Below are 23,787 nucleotides of genomic sequence, written 5' to 3'. Positions count from 1 at the left end.
TCATCTAAATTAAGTCTCCACCAAAAGCGGACAAGCAAAAGCACTTGAATCCTCTCATTCTGAAAGGTCCAAAAACTGGAAGCTATTAGTTGCAAGCCTTAGTTGGAAATTTCTAAGAAACAAATAGCATGGGAGCAGATCTAGCAATAAAGTAACCTATAGTGATGGGGTATTAGCAAGCTATACTGCAGTGTAATAAGTCTGAAGATGATGGTAGATTGCTAGACAAAGTGATTGCAAAATTTCAAGAGGACTTTCATCTATACATATAATGGCATGTTACTTTGGAGGGATGTTACAAGAAATTGCTATGTGAGCTAACTGGTGGAGTTGGGGGTTTTTTTGGCTTCACTAAATAATAAGGCTAAATAACATGAATTGAGCAATAAGCATATAAAATAAATGCTCTGAATGATCTTAAGTTCAAAATCAGAATTGTGATGAGACTTAACTGAGAACAGATGTGATTTAGGAGTTCTGATGAAGACTGAAAGAAAAAATAGAGAATCTTAAAGCTTGTGTAACTCAATCACAAATTTATTTAAGAGTATGTTTTTTATAAATACACTTCAGCAAGAAATAGGATGATTCTCCTTCAAAAGTATTTGAAGCAGTTTCTGGAAATGAATGGTCAACAGAAATAGCTCACATTCTTCTAAGCATAAAGACTTTGTTTCTAAAGTTACTGCACTTGATTTTATCTGTTCAGAGGATATGGAAGAGAGGAAATGCTAAGGATAGCTACAGATTAAAAATGCCAAGGGTAGTTTAAATTGATTTTCTTGATTAGGTGGAACTGTACAATAGTAAACCAACCTTCCCAGATAGGAATAGAAGCCATTTTTTAAGGTGGATATCCAAAAATAACATGCAGTAATCAGGGGAAAACAATAAGCAAGAAAAGGACTGACACTAAGAGATGCAGTGATAGGTCTGCTTGCCCTTCATCTGGAGGTGACATGGATCAGTTCTGATTAAATGGGAAGTTTTGCATTTAGTTTGTAGACCACTACTCACTCATTACTGAACTGTTGCACAACCTGCGGCACAGCAACATAATACTGCTTTGTGAATCACAAGTTGCTTGCTCTGGGATTCCAGGTGCATTAAGAGATAATGGCCCACAATTCATGAATGATGGTTTCAGCAGTTACTTCTAATTTATCATTTCATGCCCACAGTGTCAATTCCTTACCATGCCCAGTCATACTGCTCGGCAGAAAAGTCAGTGGAAGAATGCCTGGTAAGGTTACCTGGTAGCAAAGAGCTTGATTGGGAAAAAAAACGAGCTTGGAACCTGCCTGCTTGGAGGATTGCTTCTGTGCAGCCTTCCTAACTCAGCTGTGATCAACAGAGGCTTTACGCTCGATCCACAGCAGTGTTAAACAGAGAAGGCTGCTTAAAGGAAGCATTCTCCAAGGGCTTTATTTTCCTTTAAAAAAATCTCGCCTCTGGGAAAACCTGTGTTGCCTAAACGCTCATTTCCTGAGCAGGCTGCAGAGCTGGCTGTTTGAGCAGCCCCTGGGATATAAGCAAAGCAGATGAGAAGGTGCTTTTAGATTTGTTTTGTTTGGGGTTTTTTGTTTGCTTTATGGCAAAATGTATCAAGAGTTTTGGTTGCTTGGCTGACTTGTCAGAATTTTTAATGATGGCTGGGAGAGAAAAGTCACAATAGTGTAATTGATGCTTATTTTCTACTGTTTCTCGAACAATTTTTTCAGTGTGGCAAGACTGCCGGTGACTGGAGTCAAACACACTTTTCTAGCCGCTGCCAATGAAATGCGTAAAGGGCTGCAGGTACAGGTTATGCTCAGGTGGTGGCTGCCATTTGTTAGGTAAAGAAGGAACTGTTAAAGGAAGAGGAAGATACTATGTTATCAGAAAGGCACTGAGTCTTAGAGATAGCAGTTACTGATAGATGGTCTTCAGTAAAGAGAATCACTCTGTCAGAGATGTGCAGGTTGTCTAAACCTAAAAAAATGTTGTGGCCTGCATCTTCTGTGTCTTCAGATGTGTTTTGCTAATTGACAGTATGATGTTCCTCAAATCAGTATTGATAATGTAATATTCCATTTGTATTTATAGAGTAACGAATGAGATGTCTCTGACAAGAGGTCTTGAAAAGAGACATAATCTATAGTATTTTATAAATATCTAATGTTCTATAAGCCTCGAAGATCTGTAGTGTGTAAGAGCTTGTTATTTGTGCACCACTCTTGTATACCTCTAAGGGGAATTTGAGAATGCTTGTTATATGATAAACATGGTAATAGATATTTCACGGAAAAGATTTTTTAATTTGCTTTGGCAGTTTGAAGTTCTGGTTATTTCTTTTCCTGGGTAGCGGAGTTCTGATGAAGATTGCTGCTCCTGAGCTGTTATGATTTTGCTAAAATAATTGTTTCCTTGTCTATAGATGTTGGTAATACTTTTAGTCAGCAAACAGTAAGGTTTCGAGAAATGTCTTAAGCAGTTTCTCCATGACCAGTTGTGAGATTTGGCTGAAGACTGTTGTTTCTTTGCTTATTTTTTTCTTCTGAAGTGACAGATAACAGGAACAGTGAAAACCACTGCAATATTTCCTTTCCTCTTTTTGCAGACTTTCTCCATTCTCTACACCTAAATGCTTATGACAGACTTTTATTTTATGTTTTGTATTAAAGAGCGATTTATGATTAAATGTTAATGAAATAGAATTTTCACTGTGCTTTCATTATATTCTACTAGTTTGAACATTTTTCAAAGCAGCACACCAAAACCCACTGTTTTCTATGAATAAATAATAAAAAGCTTGTCTGTACATTATCATTCATGCATTCTCTAGTTGCCCCATTGGTAATTTGTCTGCCAGCGTAAAGTGGGCACTTCACATTAAACAGACCTTAACTAAAGCTAAAATTAATGTTATGATTCTAAGTCGTTCTTCTTCCCAAATCTATAAAATTAAGCCAGTTGTACAGAAATCCTTGCTGAATCTAGTCACACAAAAAAATCTCAATGTCCTACAAGTAAAGGATTTTAAGTGCTTTCTGCATCATTGCCCAAAATGTTCCAGAGGAACCTTATCAGCATTTGGGAGGTGTGCTTATAAACACAACTCTAAAAGGGTGCTGTGTTGCAATACAAGTTGTCAGTGAAATTGAGACTAAAAAGCTTAGCAATGTATTTATTTTTAAAGAATAAGAAATTGAAGGGGAAAGGTAGGTGGCAGTTGCTAGGGAGTAGAAGGTACTATTCACCTAAGCCTAATGTTTGTTTATAGTGGGTGGGTGGGTGGGGGAAACAATAGTTAAAGAAACTGTTATAAAAAGGGAACAGTGTCAAATCCTTTTGTTCTTGTAACTTAAATCCACATGAAAGTAGCCCTGCTTTCTTTTCAAAGTCTAGGGGAGCTGCAGGGAGGAGGAGTGGTACCCTGGGAGATGAGCACTTCTAGAAGCTTGTTGCAGAAAACTGAGATGGCAGATAAACAGCCTTCAGACCACAGTTCGTTCCCTTCTGACGCTTGACTCCAACAGGGAACAGAACCTAGTCTCCACAGAAATACAAAATATGAGGAAAACATGTACCGCTGCTACAGGCTCCCTTAACATTTATGTCATGCTGCACCTGTTTGTAAGGTTTTAAAGCAACAGTTGTAAATTACCCCAAAATGTGAAAGTTAATTTGGAAAATGGCCTCATGTGAGTTTCATAAAGCTAGCTTTGAAGGCGTATATGTGTCAGGAGCTGTCTCGTGGGGGTAAACTGGCTGACATAATGGAGTAAGATAGCTTTTAGGGGAGTTTGGTAAGCTGAAGAAAGACAACAAGATGCTTGTAAAAAAGATTTTTTTCCCAGATTGCAAGAACTTTTTTTTTTTTCCTATCCCATCTTCAGAAAAGAAATGTTAGATTGCACACTTTGTAGAATAAGGATAAATTTAGCATTTGTTGATGTCCTAGAAGGTATAGAAAGGTGGGTGAACCAGTACAAAGTTTGGGACTTTATAGCGGTATACAGGAACAGGTGAGAATGCGTGCCTTCACACAGGTACAGTCCATATAAAATTATCAGGACAGGGTCTGGCTGAAGTGATATGAGCTCTGCTTTGGAAAAGGGTCTGTGCATTTGAACTGCAATGCGGACCTTGGATATATGGAGGGTGGCTATGCTATGGAAATCTGTGACACATATTCCATCTTATTTATGTCATTTCTACAACCCGCATAATCTCCCTTCCATTCCAGTATCTGATTCTTTCTACTGATTTTCACAGTGACTGTCATCTTAGTTCACTTTTTTTTCCATTTTTTTCCCCCTTTCGTATCTTCCCAGCTTCACTGAAGTAGTTCCCAATATTCCATGCCGTTGGCTTTCTTGGTTTGCCATCACTATGTAAGAAGAGATGTTGAGAAGTTATTGAACTGTTGCAAACATATAGCCTGACTCAAAGCTTTTCAAAAGAAAATTTTGCATTACAGAGTTCATTGCAAAGGTCTGTTGCTATAAGTAGTAAAAATATTACTTAAAAGTGAGTTAGGAATCTTACCTTAAAAGACAAAGTAAATAAGGTAACTGCTACATTTAGGTATAGTGACAATCCAGCATAGTTTCAGCTTGTTTCCTTGTGTGTTTCAACACAGGGAAAAAGTGACTTGTGTTTCTTTGTTGAAATGGTAAAGCCCCAGGTGTTTTTCCCAGGTATTTAGAAGTACATACCAATACATAATAAACAAGAGGAGCAGAAGTGCAGTAAAAACATTGTAAATTCTGTTAAAGATTAAATCGGTCCAAAAGAGTTGATAGAATAAGGAAAAATCTACTTTGTGTAATGATGTAAATACCAAGAGATACTCTTGTGTGTATAATGGAAACAGAAATAAGTGACTTCATAACCATTTCCCCTAGTTTTTTTTCATTTCGTGGGTTTAAAAAAAATTAAGTTGAAGATCTAGATAATTTTTGAAAGATGTACTGTATTACAAATGTCAGAAATTATTCCATTCCATATACATAGAGGGGAGCTCCTTGCCCTATTTAGTTCAATTAATAATGAACATTAATGAATTACATTGTTTATTACATTTTTTATCTTGTATGTCCAGCACTTGAGCAGGCAGGTGGAAACACTCTAGCTGTATTTTACTGACAAATTTCTCTGGGTATACAGCGTGACTGTTATGAAGGTATAATTAGATAAGTGAATTGTTTTTCTATAATATATCTTCTGCTGTTTTCATGTATGATCTTATGACGGATGAGCATTATCTACCTGCTTTCCTGGAATAGCAGATTGTGTTTCTTTGTACAGGGGATGTTAAGTGAATTAAGCATATGAGCAGTAAGCCCATTTGCTTAGGGAGGCTGGTGTTTAGACAAGGAGGTTATGGCAGGATACGGAGCAGTCTGGAGGAAAAATACTGTGGATGTAACCATTCTGGTAGAAGAACTAAATTGAAATGGGGACACTACTGTTAATTCATGTGTAATTACATTCCTTTGTTGTTAAAAATTAAATCCTGGGCAAGAGCAAGGTTTGAGCCTGGAATTGTTTTGAAGCAAATTTGGGCTGATGCCTTTCCAAAAACCTTTGGAGATTGCCAGGATGTAGTCACCACGAGGTAGTTGCCTGATGGACACGGTTATGTTCTTTTAAGATCTAACTTTTCTGTGAGTTTATCAGCACCTTTCATCATGCAGGTTATTTATAAAATATCACCTATTGCAACGTTTTGCTTCTCTTCCTTTCTTCTCCCCACTAAACCACAGTTTGGGGGAAGGATTCACCATGCATTGTTCTTTCATGTGCAACCTCCAGGTCAGCCATCAGGAATTCCTTGCTCTTTGGGACTGGCATTTAAATCTGCACAAAAATCTTTGCAGTTCATCGTACCTAATGTGATCACTACCGTAGGACCAGAGGGCCCAAAGCCCTCCTTGCAGAAGTAATTCTGCAGGAGTCTCAGCAGGGATACGGGTTGCAAGGCCTTGAGATTGTGCATACATTCTCTGCAACATGGTAGCATCCTGCAGCATTTCCCCCTGTAAAGTACATTTTAAAATGCTTTTGTGTTTCACATAATGATTATTCTTTCAACAGCTCTGCCTCCCTCTCCCTGCCCCGCCCCAGCTGTTTTTAACTGCATTTTTTATTTGAGGAATTCCCTTTCACTAGGAACTACGGAATTATTGCATCTGAAGAGTACTCCTCTTTTTGCTCTTTTCCATCAGTGTGCCAGTCTGACGGATCTATTTTAGATGTCAGTCATTCATATTTCTACCCCAGGCTGTAAGTTCATCTTTTCACAGGAGTATCAGTTCAGACATTTTCTCAACTGCTTGTTTCTTCAGTGCTTGACCCTCCCTTGTCCCCCGTTGTACTGGTACATACTTCAAAATACTGGACTTTGTTATTTCAACTGAGAGGTGGCATACCGGTACGATGCCCGAGTCTGGCATCCTTCGTACAGGCTGTAACATGCAAAAATTATCATGATAGCTTTTGCTGTGTTTGCAGACAAATGAAGCTTAATATCTCTGCCCAGGCTCCGAATTACCTATGAGATTCTTTATTTAATCATTTCAGTCTGCGTTGCTCGTGGCTTTTCAACCTCTATTAGGCTTCCTGTCAGAGAGTGCCAGCACGACAGAACAACAAGGTTCTCTGACTGGCTGGCTCGGTACTTTACGGTGTGTCGTCCTTATTGTATTTGTGGGATTTATCATTATTTCACTACAAATCTTCACAATTTTTTTTAAGTTCTCCGTTAACCCTGAAAAATTACAGAATTGGGTTAAGAATTAAAAGGCATCCTTGTCCTGAAACAACTCTGCAGGGCATAAATAAGTAACAAGTGGATTGGTTTTCAGTCAAAATGAATCAGCTGAGATGAGCTTCCCTGTGAAAAATCTAGTTGAGTTTTTACAGATACCTGTAGAGTTATATTTCTCCCCTCTTAAGTTATACAAGAATTTAGATTACCTTGAATCAGTGATCATAGGCTGAATCAATCTCTGAAATTATAGGTCGTCCTGAACCCTTTGACAAGATGAAAATGTATGGGATTCTGTGTTAGAGACAATGTATTTTGTCTGTGTTTTTACAGTATATATTTAGGATGACACTGGGTTGATTAGATGATTTCCTGAAGCCACAATTTAGTTCTTCAGGGTCCGACTATGTCATTTTTTTAAAAATACAATGTTCAGAAAGAAGCTGTATTCATATTTATGGTTATTGATTCACAATAATTCCAGACTAGATAGAGGTGGATATTTAAAGAAGATAACAGCCGATTGGAGATGTTGAGAAAATACTGCTTGCAGTTTTGTTTTTAAATATTTTTTTTCTCTTATATGTCAGTCCATGATAAATATGTGTTTACAGGTATTATTGTCATGTATGTTATAATTATACCTTGTACAGATACAAGGTTATAGTTTTCATAATAAATACCTCCAGTATAAGTTGTACTGTGGCATAATTAACCATCACTTTTCTTTTTCAACATCTTGTTACTTTCAGTATAAATCTTCTGAAAGGACCACAAATAAATAGGTGGTCTTAAGTAGCTTTTCTTTTTCCTCAATGTGACTTTAATTTAGGGGATAATAGGATTTTTTTTTTAAGTTCCTTAGAAAACACTCACTTTAGAGGTGAAAGGCTTTGCTTTTTGCTTCTGATAATTACAGAGTTCAAATCTGCTCAGATTAGACTGATCTGGTCTTCCCACTTGATGTCTTTCACACTGCACACTAAATGTCTTCACTCGGCCTTTTTGCCTCTCTTTCATCAATGCGGTGTCTTATTCCTACCTGGTAGCTTATAAGGAGGTGACTGAAGGAGCTCCACTGAATGCTCTTTCAGAAGTTTGGCCATATATTCTGAGTTGTGTTCTCTCTTTAACATCTGGCAAGCGTGAAATTTTGGAGTTGAGTGTTTTCACTGGGATGTTGAGCATTCCCTTACGTGGTTTCCTGCAAATCCCGTATTTTTCATCAGCTTAGCAGTGCTGGGAGGTAAGTGCTGGTCTTCAGCCTGCTTAGCTTTGCGTGAACCCCATGTGCCAAATTTTTAGTCTGTGCCCTGCCATGTGGTCGATGAAGTCTTTTGGCTGTGGTCACTGGGATAGCTCCTTCCAGGGCTTCCCTATTGAGAGACTTGCAAACAAGCTGGGAAGGCAGTAAGGAAAACTGACAGCTGCGAGGTCAATCCCGCAGCTTCGGCAGTTAGTGTGTGAAAAGGTCCTATGGTAGCATTGGTGATGATGCTTTGATATTAATCTTGAATACCTCTAAAGTCTTCTGTATTATTAAACCGATAGTGGTGATGTTCGTTAATGGTACTGCTATGGGAAGGTAACGAGACACCTTTAGAGTCCTCTGGTAGAAATGTTGCAGGATCTCCTGCTATTATTTCTGTAAGAGCCTGGTAACAGAAAACATCGGGAGGTCTCAGGAGAAATTAGGCAAGATAATGTGATTGCTGAAAAATTAACACAAGTGGCAGCTGCATGATAAAAGCTTTAAAAAGTTTTTTCAAACCGAATAAAGTAAAGAGAAAAACTAAAAGCAACTCCTCAGGCAGGGCTGCAGCAGATGCATTGTATCTGCTGAGGCTTAGTCCTGTAGTAGTTGGCATAATTTGAAAATTGAAGTTACTTTAAAATTTATAGTTGTTTCTAAAATATTCTTGAAAAACAACTTCAGATTCTGTTTCCTGAAAGTGCAAAAGTTCCACTAAGTACAGTAGGTTTCCTTGTTTTCATGTGTTAATTCTGGTATTCTAAAAGCGTGCAAATGGCATTTGTCTTTGGATTTACAAAAACTCTAGATATTCAGGGTTTGAATTATTTAAACTCCCACAACACATGCACTTTTGCTTTTCAAGCTTGAGTTATAATTTAATTAAAAACTTCTGGTGCATCGCTAGCTATTTAAATATTAAAATGTTCCATGGATCACTTTCGATTATCTACCGTCATGAAATTCCTGAAGATGTCAGATTTTTAAGATTCCCAAAGTTGCACTTGGAATTGTCTGTTGATGCAAAGGGGACTGTGATAATTACATACATCCATTAGTATCAGCAGAGGAGATAAACTTTGGGGAGGCTTAATGGGCATGTCTCAGTGACAGCTAGCAAAGAACATTTGGCATGATTAAGGATGGATTTGAATGTACTTGAAAATATACTCTCATTATGGACGCCCAGTGGAAGTTGCACTACAAATGTTAAATTCCCCAGAAGAAGAGTTGTGTGGCAGGGAAGCTTTGAAATCCACTGTGGCCGTCATCCAAATTACTCTCTTCTCTTTGTGTCTTTCTGCTGTCAGATTCACTTTGTGATGCCCAACTTGGCTCCCTGCATCTTTGAAAAGAGGCAACCTGTTGGTTTCTGTGTTTCAGATTGTCCGAAGATACATCAAGGACTGGCTTGAAAGGAAGAAGCCTCCATTTGGCACTATCAGCAGCTGTGTGCTCCTGATGATCATCTACACAACATTCTGTGATACTTTCGCCAATCCAAATATTGACCTTGATAAATTTAGCTTGATTATAATAGTGTTCATAAGTAAGTTCAGCCTTAAAGCATCTCTTTTATCTGTGTTTCAGGTGTGTAATGAGCTGTATGTACTGGAAATGGTGGGGCTGTGGGGATACTGGCACAGGGCTAGAGCTTGTACTTTTAATGTGTCTAGTAAACCAGATTACCAGACTTCTTAGGGGCGGGATGCTTTTAGGGGATTGAGTAAGCATTTAGAGAGGGATGAACCCTGCTGTTTAGGTGTGCCTGAGATTGCTCAGTGGCCCTCCCTTTCTAAAGGGGCACGGTATTACTTTCCAAGTGTTTACGACCATTCTGTTTTGGCTTCTTTGTTATTAAACAACCATAAATGCACAGATGCTGCATTCCAAACAGAAAGGAAAGATTTGGGTTTGAGCTGTAACTCAAAACGCTGTTATAACTTAAATAGTTCTTCCTTACCATATTATAAACCTAGAAACTAGTTGGGAGTTTGAATGTGTTGATATATTTCTGTGGATGAACACATTTCTTGCAGAGTTCGTTTTAGAAGCACTGTAGTCGTTCAGCCCTAAATAACATACACATGAGAATAGACTGCTGGTATCCTTGCCATCACTTAAAAACACACTTACAGATCACCACCTCCCAGGGAAAGGCAGTGGTATACAGGCACTGTCTCTTCTCCCAGTAGGAAATTCCCATCTTGCTTCAGACTGTCCAGAGGCAGGAGTTTCAATTTGCTTGGGGGAGAGGTAACTCAGTATACTACAGTATAAATCACATCTCATACACTCTAAAACTGTTAGATTTCAAGAAATCAATGCATCACCTACCTTGAAGTGTGTGTATATTCACGTTTCTGTTTAATACAAATAATGTAACTTCTATAAATCCAACCTGCATGAAAGTCAGTAGGAAATTTGCCTCTGCCCTTTGTGGGTCAGTTCTTATTCTATCCTAATTGTGGCAATTTTTTGGATATGAAACACGATACGTGTGTAAAATACTACATGGAATTATAAATGGTACTGTATAAACACTTCATTCTGAAAGCAGAGAAGAAGGAAGCCATGCTAAGGAGCTTTTTTTCAAAATGGAGGAAATACTTGTTTGCACAGGCACCTGAGAAGGACCACATCTGAGATGCACTTAAAATCAGTGCAGAGTTGTCAGCAAAAAAGAGGCATATGGAAATTTTCAACTCTGACAAGTCAAACAGGCAGAGAAACTCAGAATGAAGTAATTTCATGTTACTGTGCTGACCACTACTTTGGGGGGAAAAAAAAAATTCTTTTTTTAGTTAAAAAAGTATGTTCTTCCTTGAACAGTTGGTGTAGAGTGGTTGCTTCCATTGCCTTTCTTGTCCTTTCTTTTATTTCTCTGCAAGACAACTCTGCGTTTGTGCCATGTGTAATTATATATATCACTTGCAGTGCCATACGCTGAAAATCGTTATATATACATTTTCATTGCCAGTGTGCATAACTGGAGTTTCTTAGTAAGAATATTAACATAACCATTGAAACTGTGTGGAACATACTAGATGTTTGGTTTTTTCCTAAAATATTTCTAAACCCAAAAACCAAGGAAGTTGTGGAGATGGATATGCACATTGTATTCTAGAAAAAGTTTCTGTACCACCATTGGATGGGTTGGCTGGATGTCTGTGTTGTGTTATACCAGGATGTGAAATTAGCATGAGGAGTTTGAGATGAAACTGCATTTATTATTCTGCTGATTAATGTTTTTATGTAATTTTTGTGTTAATATTCTAGCCACAGCAAAATATGCACAAGGGATAATTGGTAGCAACACATGCTTATTGCTTTACAGAATTATACGTATTAAGGGATTTTTTTGTCTGTGCATGTTACATTAAAGCACTTAGTTGCAGAAAAATTGTAATTCAGGAACAATGGATAGCTTCCTTATTTCACGAAGGAAGAATTAAGTGCATGCTGAGGTGACATTTATACATCCTAGGAAATGTATGTAAGAGAATGGAAAATGTCACTGGTAATAGCTAATATCCCTGCCACGTTTCCCAGTTGTAAACTGGGGACAAAATCAAATGTATTGTCGTGGCTTACACTACCCCGTGGGACACATTAGCCTTATTGCGTTCACAAGTTTTGCAAGGAAAAAGGAGAGGACCCACCCCAGATTCTGCTGCAAGTAAAAGCCCTTCCCCCATAACCCACAAACACTCTCAGAAAAGGTCTGTGCAGGTCACAGGGTTTCTCCTCCAGCTCCGTGGGGAGTTCCTGCACTTCTGCACGATGCTCGGTCTCTGCAGTCCCAGCAGCTACTCGCAGCACAGCGGGGAAGCTGCCTGCTTCTCGCCACATCTCCACCGACCAAGGGTGGGCTCTGTGCATCCCACAGCCCCTGTGGGTGTCAGGAGAGCTGGCGGAGAGGAGAGCTCCCCTCAGGATGCTCAAAAACCATCCGCACTTACAGAGCTGACTGAGCTTGAACGAAAGCTGCTTTGTCTGAGCTACACTGCCCAGGTCAGGAATTAGCCTTTGGCTCAGAGGGAATTAAAATGTCTGTGATGATCTCCTCTTAATAGTGATCATTCATCAAGAGAGTAAATGTACCCAGCGCACGAGAATATTTGTTGTGATCATGGTGACACGTTGTACTTTCTCCTGTTAAATAGAAAGGGACTGAATTTAAATACTTGGCAACCAGAGCATGTCTGAGAGATTTTATATTGTCAACCCGATAAGCAAAACTAGCGCAAACAGATGCGCAGCATGCAGTAGTGAACTTTCCTGCCATTCATTGTGTCAAGAAATACTTGATTGAGAAGAGTTACCTCAGAAAGAACTTGTGTAGCCATGATATTAGTTCTAGCTTTCTTGGATGTAATGATACTTACTGTTCTTTCAGACAGTCTTTAAAAGGTTGTCTGTCATTGGATTTCTCTGGATAGACTTGGTCCAGCCTAGCTTCTGACCTGTTGTGTAGGGGGACAAAAGGCATGTACACAGCAATTGCAGAGATTTAAGTGATCTTTACTTGGGTGATCTAAGTCTAATTTAACTTCTTTCTCTTTCAGTATTTTCTGTTCAGATGAGCTTCATGTTTTTGACTTTCCTCTTCTCTACAAGGTAATTGAATGTGCTGAATCAGAACCTTTGAATATTTGTTTTGTGTGATATCTTTGGCTTGGGTGATACAGTTTATGCAAATCTGTAAGGGCAGGTTTCTGAATAGGGGTGACCTCATTTTGGTATTTCATATTGTCCTTACTGCATTTTCTCTGTTAGAGTTGCATAGGCTAAGAGAGCAGGACCTGAATTCTGTCCTTTCTTGTGTGTTAATTACAGAGTTGTTAAATCTCAATCAATCACTGCTATACCTCATCCACTGAAAAAAATGGATTTGCACAGATGTCACTGAAGGTATAATTTGCCCTGCAGACATGCTGATGACATATGAGAGAGAGAACTCAGTTTGACTTTTTACATCTCAAGATACATTTGCTGGGCTGGCAATTCAGTCTTCTCTGTATATGTCAAATTTGTTACGTTTATATGGTGATTCTTAAAAGACAGTTGTCCTGAACTAATGTTTGGTAGAGCTATTTTTTTTTCCTTTTAAATATCGACCAGGAAGAACTGTTGTACATTCACTTCTCAAAAAATAGTACTGTGAGAATGGTGTTAGGCAATGGTTTAGTGCGTCACTGGAGCTGGTCAGATTATCCACCATTGTCCTCTCACTTAGGCTTACTGGAGTATTTTTCTCAGCAGCACTCTGCTGAATGGGAAATGCCACAATACAGCAGACTCCAGACATATGCTTTATATCAATTATACAATATCCGTAAGGGAGAATCACAAAGCAGGGTGCAATGTCTTAGAGCTACTTATGCTTTTTTAGTGCCACAGAAAATTTCTCTGTAACAAGATCACACCCTGACCTTAGAAGGCATTTTTAAATAATGTTTGAACTGCTAGACCTAACCTGGGGGGCAAGATATGTCCCAACTCTAAAATCTAAACTGTCATAAGTAGGAGCCAACTCAGTGTGGTAAATACTTAGAATCTCATAAAATGATTCCTAATTTGAACCAAAGGGTGATCCGTTGGCCACCTCTGTATAACCTCTCTCTGTATGTCATTTTTCCATCCTTCCTGGCCTTACTCCCAGTGTGTAAACCCTTAGATGCAGTTTTTCTCTGAAGTGGAAGATAACTACATATTCTAAGCAGTGCTCAGTGTAGACTCAATATACTATCTAAATTGAGCATTTTGTTAGCATTACATACTAGGAAAAGAAATCGTAGGTCATTCTCTTTTTTTACAGAGGCAAGCTAGCCACTGCTGTATTATAGCATGTTTGCAAAAATAACCTTGGCTGGAATAAAGTTGTGTCCTACATACCATGTGCCCAGAATTCGTCTCCTTCACACGGGAGCACATTCATTAGAGAGTTTGCCACAACTGAGAAACAATTCTGCTTTTAAAAAAAAAAATCAAACACTACTGTTCATTTGTGGGTAGAATTATTTCTATCACTAGACCTGATCAAAGTGATGTGAATGTGCATATGGATCCTCAAAGTAATGTATTTGATCAATGATGTTTTAAGAAGGTTTTTGTTATCAGAGGTTATTAAAACTCTTTCTTTTCTAGGAATAACTCTAGTTTCACACCAGCAGACACAGTGGCTATCATTTTCTGTTCCACACACAAATCCCTCACCCTGGGTAAGTCAGGAGATAAGCTTTTGAGCAAAACAACAGTAACATTCATACCTTGCTTTGTTGGAAAAAAACATGTTGTTGGTTGCTGGCTTTTCTGCTTAAATGGTTTTGGTTTTAGTGTGACAAGTAATGCTACCAGTATGATACTAATAGAGGGATAATATTCTTGCACAGATAAAATAAATGTTTATTACAGGGCAGTCAACATAGTCTTCTCAGCTCAGATTTTAGTGGTTATACAGTAAGACCACCTTATTTATGGAAAGCTGGATTTTTCTTTCTGTTCTTATTCTGTTCTGTTGCCTAATCCAATATTGATAAAATTTCAGGTTTGTTACTGAAAAGATTGTAAGGTATATCCGCCCAGTCTCACAGTAAAATCATACACCTAAAAGCTGGGATGTACAAGTGAAAATCAAGGCATGTAGTGTATTCAGAAACCACAAATAGACAATACTGTCTTTTGCTTAACATGAGCAAAATGTATGTGTTTATTTTAAGTCTGCAGATATTTTGGATAGTTTTATTTATTAGAATTCATTTATCAAAACATCATTGAGATATTTGTCACTTATGACCCCTCAGTGATAATAAGATGTTCTGATGGAAATTCACAAAATACTGCTAAATCAGTTATGCTTACAGCCACTTGCTACTGCTTCATCCATTATGTTCAGTCAGTGAAATGACTAGAATATTTTCTTACTGTTTTTTAAAATATGAAAACATGTGTTTGATAAAGCATATGCGACTGAATATATGCCTTTTCAAGACTGTATCTGTCAAAGAGAAACACAGCTAGTGTCAATAACAAAGGTAAGAACTCAGCCTGAAACAGGGGAAGAACAAGTCGGGACTTAGGTGAGATGTTTTCCGAGTCAGTTTAATGTAGCGAAACTCATCTCAGGGTTCTTTGCTTCAGCCAGGCCTGTGCTGCAGAACTGTTAGCAAGTGCCCTTCAAAGTCTGTGGGAAGTGAACGAGTTCCTGAAGACAAGAAAAAGGCAAACATAATGCCTCTTTTTCACAATGGAAACGAGGAGGGGACGAGGAGTTATAGATCAGTGAGTTTAACTTCATTTTGTAGAAAACTACTGAAACAAATAATTAAATTATTTTAACAGTGTAGGAAGAAACAAGGAAATGAGTAACAGCCCCATAGATTTGTCAAATTCATATCATACCAAACTAACCTAATTTCCTTTCACACAAGGTCCTGTTGCAGAGAAGTAGCAAAAGTTGTATAGCTTGAGAACATTATGGCTTTTGACATTTGCATGATGTTTTGGGCTCCACAATTCAAAAATTATGTGGACCAGGTGGAAAGAGATCGGAGGAGAGTGCCATGAATGATCATAGATCTCAAAAATGTGACCCCAGAGGAAGGTTGAAACAACTGGGGTTGTTGAGAGAAGACAGCCTGAAATGCAGTAGTGATCTTCAAACAGTTGATACAAAGAAGGAAGAAAGTAACTCTTTCACACTGGTCTTTGAAAAGGGAACGACTTTGTTACAATGATGATGATTTAAGCTAATAATCAAGGAAACCTGTCTAATGTAAACCAGTTTAGCTTTGGAATATGTTGCCTATTGATTTCTTGACTCTCCTATCATTGTAGACAAGCCTCAGACAGGAATTAGCTAGAGTTGATCCTGCCTTGGAGCAGAACATAAATTAAATGACATTAGGTCTTTTTCAGCCAAATGTTCTATGAAACTGAAGCTTCAACTAATAAATGAGCTTGTATTCAGGAGGATGGTTACACTTGTATTTATAGAAAGCAACTGCACACGTAAGTCATAACACACTACTGTACTTGCTATTTGGAGGGGCGTATAAACTTAGGACACAACTGTGATACTGCAGAAGAGAAGCTGGTGGTATTTAACAGCACAAATGTGTAAGTCTCCCCTCCTCAGTGAAACTAGTTTTATATACACTCTGTTGAATACTTCTGTAGCTTGCCATGACACTAAGAAAATAAGCACAAAGCCTTTTCTTAATATTTAAGTCCTAGAGAGGCTCACCATCACCCAGAAAAAAAATGAGGACTCCTCATTTCTTTTACTCACTCCACCAAGCATCCTCACGCAGTCTGTCTTGATCTGCACCCTATGCACACAGCTGAGTTGGTTCACTTTTCTTCTGCTAGTACACTCTCCTTTTTATATTTTATTTTCTCCTTTAGAAGAACCTAGTTTGAAGTTCCTAGCTTGCTTGACTGTTTGGCTCACATTTTCCCAATTCCAAGTTACTGCTCTCATTAGCACAGCCTGATGAGTCAGGCTTTGTATTTTGCAGCTTTCTTTGCCCAAGCACACCAATAAAAATACTTTGGCCACCTTGACTTCAGGGACTTGTACAGCTTCTCCCCAGCTATACATGCTTTTACCCTGCTAATACAGACGTCTCATGGGTAAGTGCGCAAGTTGAAATGAAACAGGCAGATGGTAGAACACAGCATTGCAGGACTGTTTCTCAGCTACAGACCGTTCCGTTTGTCAGCTTCGGGACAGACTACCTTCATCCTTGAAGAGCTGGTGTCTCATGGAAGGCGAGTTTGCCTCCTAGGAGGCTAGTCACAAGATGTAATTCGTTCTTAGGCTTTTCACTTTTGCACTATTTTGCCTTACTGCTCAGGGCCTGCGTTGAGATGGCTGGTTGGTTGAGACCTGTGCTTCCCGTGCTGTATTCCATCTCTGGGGCTGAGCTTTGTCAAGGTTTCTTTGGGGCTCCCAGGTTTGTCTTGCGTGGGGCCAGCAGCAGTGTGTCCTGAATTGAGCACCACCCCTGATGGGGAAAGCTCTCTTTGGCAGTCCCTGGGAGCCCGTCTTTGGTAAGCCTGGGGGCCCCGCCACTCTTGTGTGCATCCCTACGCAGTGTGTGCACTACGTCGGCGTGCCTGCTGTGTATCAGTTTCAAGCTGGCCGGTTTTGAGACCACTGGTGTTTTACTCTGTTCGGTATTAGTACCAGGTCCAGATAAGATAGAGCTACATAAGCACACATTTCTATGTCAATAGAGAGTTTTATAAAGCTGTACTGCAATGGGGCATGCCCCTAAGCTCATGATGGAAACAGGAATGTTAACCAGAGCAGCTAGCACTTATTCCTTCACTGAAGGTGGAAGCAGAGTAGGTCTACTTTGTTTTTAAGGATCAGCCATTTCTGAATGACAGTTAAATTTACCCACAGCACAGTCTTGTCCACCCTGATCGTAGCAGAAACAAGAACAGACGTAGGCATTTTGGCCCTTACTCTTTTGTTGTTCTGTCACATTTCTACTTGTCCAGAGGTGTTTGCTATAAACCATGTACGGAGAAACCTTCTGTTCTCTTGCAGCGGAGAGAGTTTTTCCCTCTCCCTCTGTCATTACAATGCCTGAAAGCACACACACAGCTCAGGGTCTGGTTTCACATCCGTTGTGGAGCTCTGCTTTGTTTGTCTTCAAGATTCCAGTGGTAGTGTATAAATGACCCCCCAACACTTGTTCTTTCACTTTGAAACTGATTTCTCTCAGCTTGGCAGGTGAAACTCCAAATAGGTATGTCTGGCCCTTTCCCTGGGGAGCTTAGAATGGCACCGACTAAAGTGGGAGAAGAGCTGACAGCTTTAAAGCTTTAGAAGTGGTAATAGGAGAGGCATGAGAAGACTTTTATAAGTCACTTTCTCCCACACCATATTATGAAACCAACTAATTCCCATGCAGTGCATGCTCATGAGGCCAACTGCCACTTCCACTGTTGAATCCATGAATAAGTGCTTGCTCTGCACAGAGATGAGTGCTGTTCCCATATGCTGGGTTTTATTTTGTAGACAGAACAGTTGACACACTTTTTGTCTCAAAGATCAGAGTGCAGGGCATGTTTGCGTAAGGACAAATTACACAGGGTAGGTGCTTTGGTAGGAACACAAGCTGATATTTCTGCATAGAGGTGGGTGCCCTGGCACTTTTTTGAATACAGTGCATCACATATGCAGAAAAACTAATATGTATTTGTATTTCACTTAATGAGTGAAACAGGATATAAACTTACAAGGAGTGAAGATAAATATAGTATTCACAATGCCCTCTGGCATATTCACCCACACTTTGTTCTCTTTCTCTCCTTCTCCCTACTCACATATATGCACAGTACATGTGAGCACACACATATGCGGACATTTGATGCATGGCTTTTATTAGTGCATTTGCCATTGATTGATTAGTACTTAGTATTAGTACTTCTTCTATTGATTGATTGCAGATGAAGTGACTATTTGACCTTTAATTATGAGCCTTGCTATTGAAAATGACATTGAGCTATGGCTTCACATAATCCATCTGGAAAGCCCGACATGATGCCATTCCCTGGAGTTCATTCAGTGAGAAGAGAAGAGGCCTCAAGGAAGTGCAGAGCTATCAGTGTGGCTCATCTAAAAAAATACTGCAGTTGTTGCTTGCACTTACGCAAAAGTTGCACCCAAGTAAAGAACAGTATTTTATTTTTTGCAGAGAGTGAGTTGCTAGCTAGAAGTTACAACTTCTTCCAAAAAATATTTTCACTTTAATTCTTTGTATTTGCTATGTAAAATTATTTTATCAGCAAAAAATGGAGTACTGTTACCTGTTTTGGCTACCACAAGTGCAAATGTTAGCACTGTAGGTATGATGACTAGCAGATTGGTAAAAAAACAAACCAAAACAACAAAAATAACCCCACCTTATAATAAAATCAGGCTACTGTTTGTGATGGAGAGTGCATTTTTCCTCATTTTGATTTATCAATGTGGCAGTTCTTTCACTATGGAATTCTTAAAGTAATGCAATCAAAGTTTCTAGGCTACAAAATATTTTCAGGAAAGAATAGAGTTCATTTTGCAAATAAAAGCCAAAGCGCTAACTTTCTTTTGTATTGTTCTAATTTAATTCAAATATTTTTTTTAAATACTCAGCTTCATACTGCATAAGTACAGAACTGATAGTTTGTACTTGAACAATTCTTAAAAGCCTGCTGTAATGCACAAATAGATTCACAGACAACTCAATTGTCTGTGAGTGAATCATCTAGGCTATGGATTAATCAGCCCGTGCCTTCCCCCGAGTTCCCCAGCTGCACAATGTGACAGAGTGCATCGTGCTCACATATAGCTCCAATCTGCTCACAGCTATCTATAGTTTGCTCATGTTTTCTACAGATATCTCCTTACAAGATTTTTCAGAGATAAGTAATATATTTGCACAGCCTAGACCACTACTGTTTAATATATTAGCTGGGGTTTTGCTTCATTGTTTTTTTCTTGCACGCAAACTCTGTGAAATGGTGTACTAATCAAGCGCAGACTTTTCTTACTGTGTGGTGATAATCACCTTTCTCCTTTAGATAGAAAAATGCCAAAATGTTCTAACTTGTGTTAAGATAAAAGGTAGATCATTTTGATTTTAAAAAGGAGGCATCTCTTAATAATTCTATAATAGAAAGTAAGATGGTAAAATCAGGTGCATTGCCCTAAGTGAGTATTCAGACAATACTCTGTGGTATTTTTGAAATGTGGTGGTTTTTCTCTGCTCCTGGCAGAGAATTGTCCTCTAAGGCGATTATTCATCAAGGTACTAACTGTGACTAGCTATAAATGTGTGAATAATTCCTCTGACTTTTACAAAAAGATCTAGAAAATAATCCCGGTTAATTGCTCTCTGAATGTTTCAAAAGTAAGACTTTTTATAGCGTCTCTTTTACTTTCAAAATTTTCCTATGGGTGTTGAACAGGAGACATTACTGTTGACATCGTATCATACTTCTTGGTGTTATTAGTGCTTGAATTTGCATATTTTCTTACCTGTTACAGACTTTTAGTCTCATTTCTTCCCGCAGTGTCCGATAGACCAACGTAAGTGAAAATGATCTGGCTACTCCTCTGCCTAGAATTGGTGGGTGCTGACCCTTGGGGCAGAAGAGAAGCTGATGGGAGGAATTGCTTGAAAGAATGAGTGTCTTGTGGAGGCTGTGTCTGGGCCAATATGTACCCCTCACTACTGCCAGAGAGTTAGAAACTCTCTCCCATTCCTGCTTCTGAGATCCCAGGGGGCTCAGTGGCCGCTAGAACCTTTGATGAGTTTTGATACAGTGATTCCTTGGGCCAAAATGGAAAGTTTTTCTCATCTTTTCAGTCTTTGGCCAGCATTTGCTTGGAAGCAGCAAGTGATTGCCTGGGCTTTTTCTTCTGCTCTGTGATTCACCTTCTCTTTGTCCTCTCTCTGTCTCTGGAAAATAAGAACTGAGGGATCTGCATTACATGAGATGATAGCAGGGAGAGCAGAAGCACCTGGATCTACTGCACTTCTCTCATGTTAGCATCTTTATTTTTTTGTAGCCCAACTTGAGGGCAGGTGGATTGCCTTTCCTAACTCGGCAGTCTTCTAGAACCACTGTTTGGTTCTCAACAAACAATATTATCAGTCAGGTTATTACCATGTAATTGACATGCTATTTCCAGTACGGTTGCTGTATCAGAATATTAGCAAAACCGAAGATTTCTGTAATTGGGAATAGTATGAATGTTTCCTGCTTGCACAGACAAATCCACCGGAGGTAAGATGCCATTTTGCATGTGTAAGCATGTCTATAATACTAAGGCCACCACTCACTTGAAGGGGCTGTCTCCACAAGAAGTCAAACTGACAGTTTTGAGTAGGCTGTGGTCGCTGCGATAGTCTGTGCCAGAGCATCTCTTTTATTTTCCCTTGCTACTCATATATGTGGCTGGGCAAGCACCCCTTGTTTGTCTCCTTCGAACCAGAGCATCCCCAGGGGCTGTATTTTCAGGAGGGAACTGTGCTGGCAGGCCAATCTGAAAGTAGGAAATGGCATAGTCCAGTGAGTTATAGTGGCTTTTGGACACACAGTACCTGATTCTCCCTTGGTTTTTTAAGCACAAGATTCACAGTATAGCATGTCTAATCTATTGCAGTTTACTCAATTTTGACCTCTCTGTGATTCTAGAAGGGGAAATACTACAGCAAATTAGGAATCTCCATTCCTTTCTGACCTGAAATGTGTGTTTCTTTGATTAGACTTAGAATGTGGCAAGAAATTCTGTACCAGGTCCCAGGGCTTCCTTTTCATCTGCATACTCTGCCAGTAGTAGGTTTTTTATTCACATTTAGAAAGTTTGCCTCCAGCAGTACTAAAATGTGCATCAGAGGACAACAGTTGTTTACTGTGTTTGAACTGAAGAATCTCACCCAGGAGATCTCATTCACTTGAAGTTTACATCTCTCAATCTCGACTTGCAGAAAGAGATCGATGAATAACAATTGTCATTTCAGAGTTGCACCTCTCCAATTATTTATTTGGTTGTGTGTCTTCCCAGATGTACACGTAATTGGATCAGACAATAAAAACCAGATTGCAGGTTTTTAATGACAGCAAGCTCATACCTCTTTATAATAAAAAAAAAAAAAAAACAAAACACCAAAATAAACACACATATCCATCTGTAAAATGATAATGACACAAGAGCTCTCCCTCCCCAGCAAAAACAGTTAAAGTTAATTTATCTACTTTAAGAAACTACATTATATTCAGCAGACAGCTGACAGGTTACCCTTGGGAAGATCCACGTTTGGACATGACTCAAGATTATTTTTTTTTTACCTCAAGCTGGCAGAAGCTACAAGTGTCACCCATACTAAAGCCGGCGAGTATTGAAGATGATGTTGAGTCTCCCTGAGAGAGTTGCATCTACATTTGCTGCTCTCAGTGCACCTTCTGGCAGCCAGTCGGAGCTGCTGACTCCAGACACTTCTAAAAGGGTGGGTGCAAAGATGTGAAAAATCAGCAGCAGCAGCAAAACTTAGAAATCTCTTATTACAGGATGGTCTTGGGAATCTAGCAGAGGGATCCTCCTCTAAAGGCTGCCATGACCACTGCAAGCACATAACCCTAGTCCATAGAATAGGAAGTAGTATCCCCCAGTATTTCTAGGTAGTGAGCTGTTTTCCCAAAATGCCTTCCCAAATGACTGGAGCATTAAAGCTTTTCTGGCCTCATATCTTCTTTTCTTGGCCACAGAAATCAGATGAAGAGAGAATTAAAAGAAAAACTATGCTGGTATTCGTAACATTTTTTCTTTATGAAAAGAAGTAAGTGTTTTCTTGTTTTACTATCTATAATGAATTTGTGTATCATGTTTTCCTTTGCGTCAAGGTTTCAGGAGAAAAAAAGCTTTAAAAAAATCTAATTAAAAGATAGTATGAAACAGTTTGGAGCATGATCCTTTCCTTCATGTGCTTACAAATACAATAAGAACAACTGTAAAACATTTCTAATGGCTTTTTTAATAATATGTGTAAATAAAATCCACATAATCAAAACTTTAATGCTGAGAAATCTTAGCCTCAACTATGTGTGGAAAGGGCAGTAATGTTCAAGGAAATAATCAAATCTCAGCTTTGTGTTTTTAGGACATTTGTCAATTTCCTTATCCAGAATTCCTTTCATTAGTAGGTCGTTTAACCTATTAAACTTTCAAAAAGTGTTGGCTGTAAGAATTATAGAGAAGGGAAGGAAGTGTTTAAATTCCATTTGTTTAAACTTCATAGCTTAGATATTGCTAGTGAATTACAAGGAAGAATTTACCCTGTGCCTTGAGTATGCTATGTGTATGAAGAGTGAACTGATATCCAAGCAATAAAAAAAGCATTGAAGTGCGAGGATCAGTGACAATGTTGCTATGCCTGCATTGTGGTGCCAAAATAAGGATGAATCACATTTTAAAATATGACTTATGGTGGTTCAATTCATTCTTGAATTCCCTGTTAACTAATTAATTCTACCATATTGTTAGACAGGTGGAGGTGTTTTGGAGTCTAAGGCACTAGTCTTCAGTTGTTGGTGTTAAATGTTTCATTGTTAGCAGCTGGTAAGATTGCCTATGTTGTTCATTAAACATCACTTCCAATCTGAATGCAGCCGCTGAAAACCCAGAAATAGACAAACTGTACTTTCTTTCTCTTCCTCCCAGCTATTACATTTTTATTTACTTAAAACTTTGATAGTATCAAGATGTGCTGTTTCCTAGTAACTGTACTTACATTGCACTTAAATTACTGATTTCTGTGATGAGTATAGTGAGCCAGTTACCTGAAGAACAAGAGTTAGTAAAAGCATTCAAAGCTATTAGGTTTTCTTCTTTTTTATTCTTGTTAGAGTCATGGCAAAAGAGATTTCTTATTTCTCTTCCTCCTTCTCCTCCTTTACTTAAATACTAGACCAGTCCAGTCTCTTACAACATAGTATGGGTCTTAATGAAATTCTTGCATCCTAGCATAACTATATGGCCAATATGTGACCACGTTGCTCTGATATAGTACAGAGCCTTCCCAATAATTCTAGTCCTCCAAAACACGTAAGTCATTTAATGTAATGCGAGGGCTTGCTGAATATTCTGGTAATCATTGTTCTTTCCTAAGGATAGGGATGAAGATGAAAATGTTTCTGAAGATTAGGGTCCATGCAGACCTCCAAACCGAACTAGGATAGCCCTCCATTCTGCAGTTTTCCCCTGCAGCTCTTCCAG

At 38.8% G+C, this 23,787-nt stretch overlaps 1 protein-coding gene across 7 annotated transcripts in view; it reads left to right on the top strand.

Annotated features, from left to right (window-relative positions):
* SLC10A7 (solute carrier family 10 member 7) overlaps positions 1-23,787 on the top strand; it is a 156,341-nt gene that overhangs the window by 118,916 nt on the left and 13,638 nt on the right. For 5 of the 7 annotated variants that reach the window (XM_069780328.1, XM_069780350.1, XM_069780339.1 and 2 more), the window contains 3 exons: positions 9,390-9,555; positions 12,575-12,626; positions 14,157-14,230. In XM_069780328.1, coding sequence (XP_069636429.1) covers positions 9,390-9,555; positions 12,575-12,626; positions 14,157-14,230 — 292 coding nt within the window. Of the gene's footprint in view, positions 1-9,389; positions 9,556-12,574; positions 12,627-12,845; positions 12,921-14,156; positions 14,231-15,149; positions 15,201-23,787 lie in introns of those variants that run through there. The other 2 variants (XR_011324169.1, XR_011324163.1) reach the window with 2 other exon arrangements.

The sequence above is a fragment of the Haliaeetus albicilla genome, chromosome 1 (genome assembly GCF_947461875.1).
Source record: "Haliaeetus albicilla chromosome 1, bHalAlb1.1, whole genome shotgun sequence".
NCBI lineage: Eukaryota > Metazoa > Chordata > Aves > Accipitriformes > Accipitridae > Haliaeetus > Haliaeetus albicilla.
This window is presented reverse-complemented; position numbering and strand designations above follow the sequence as displayed.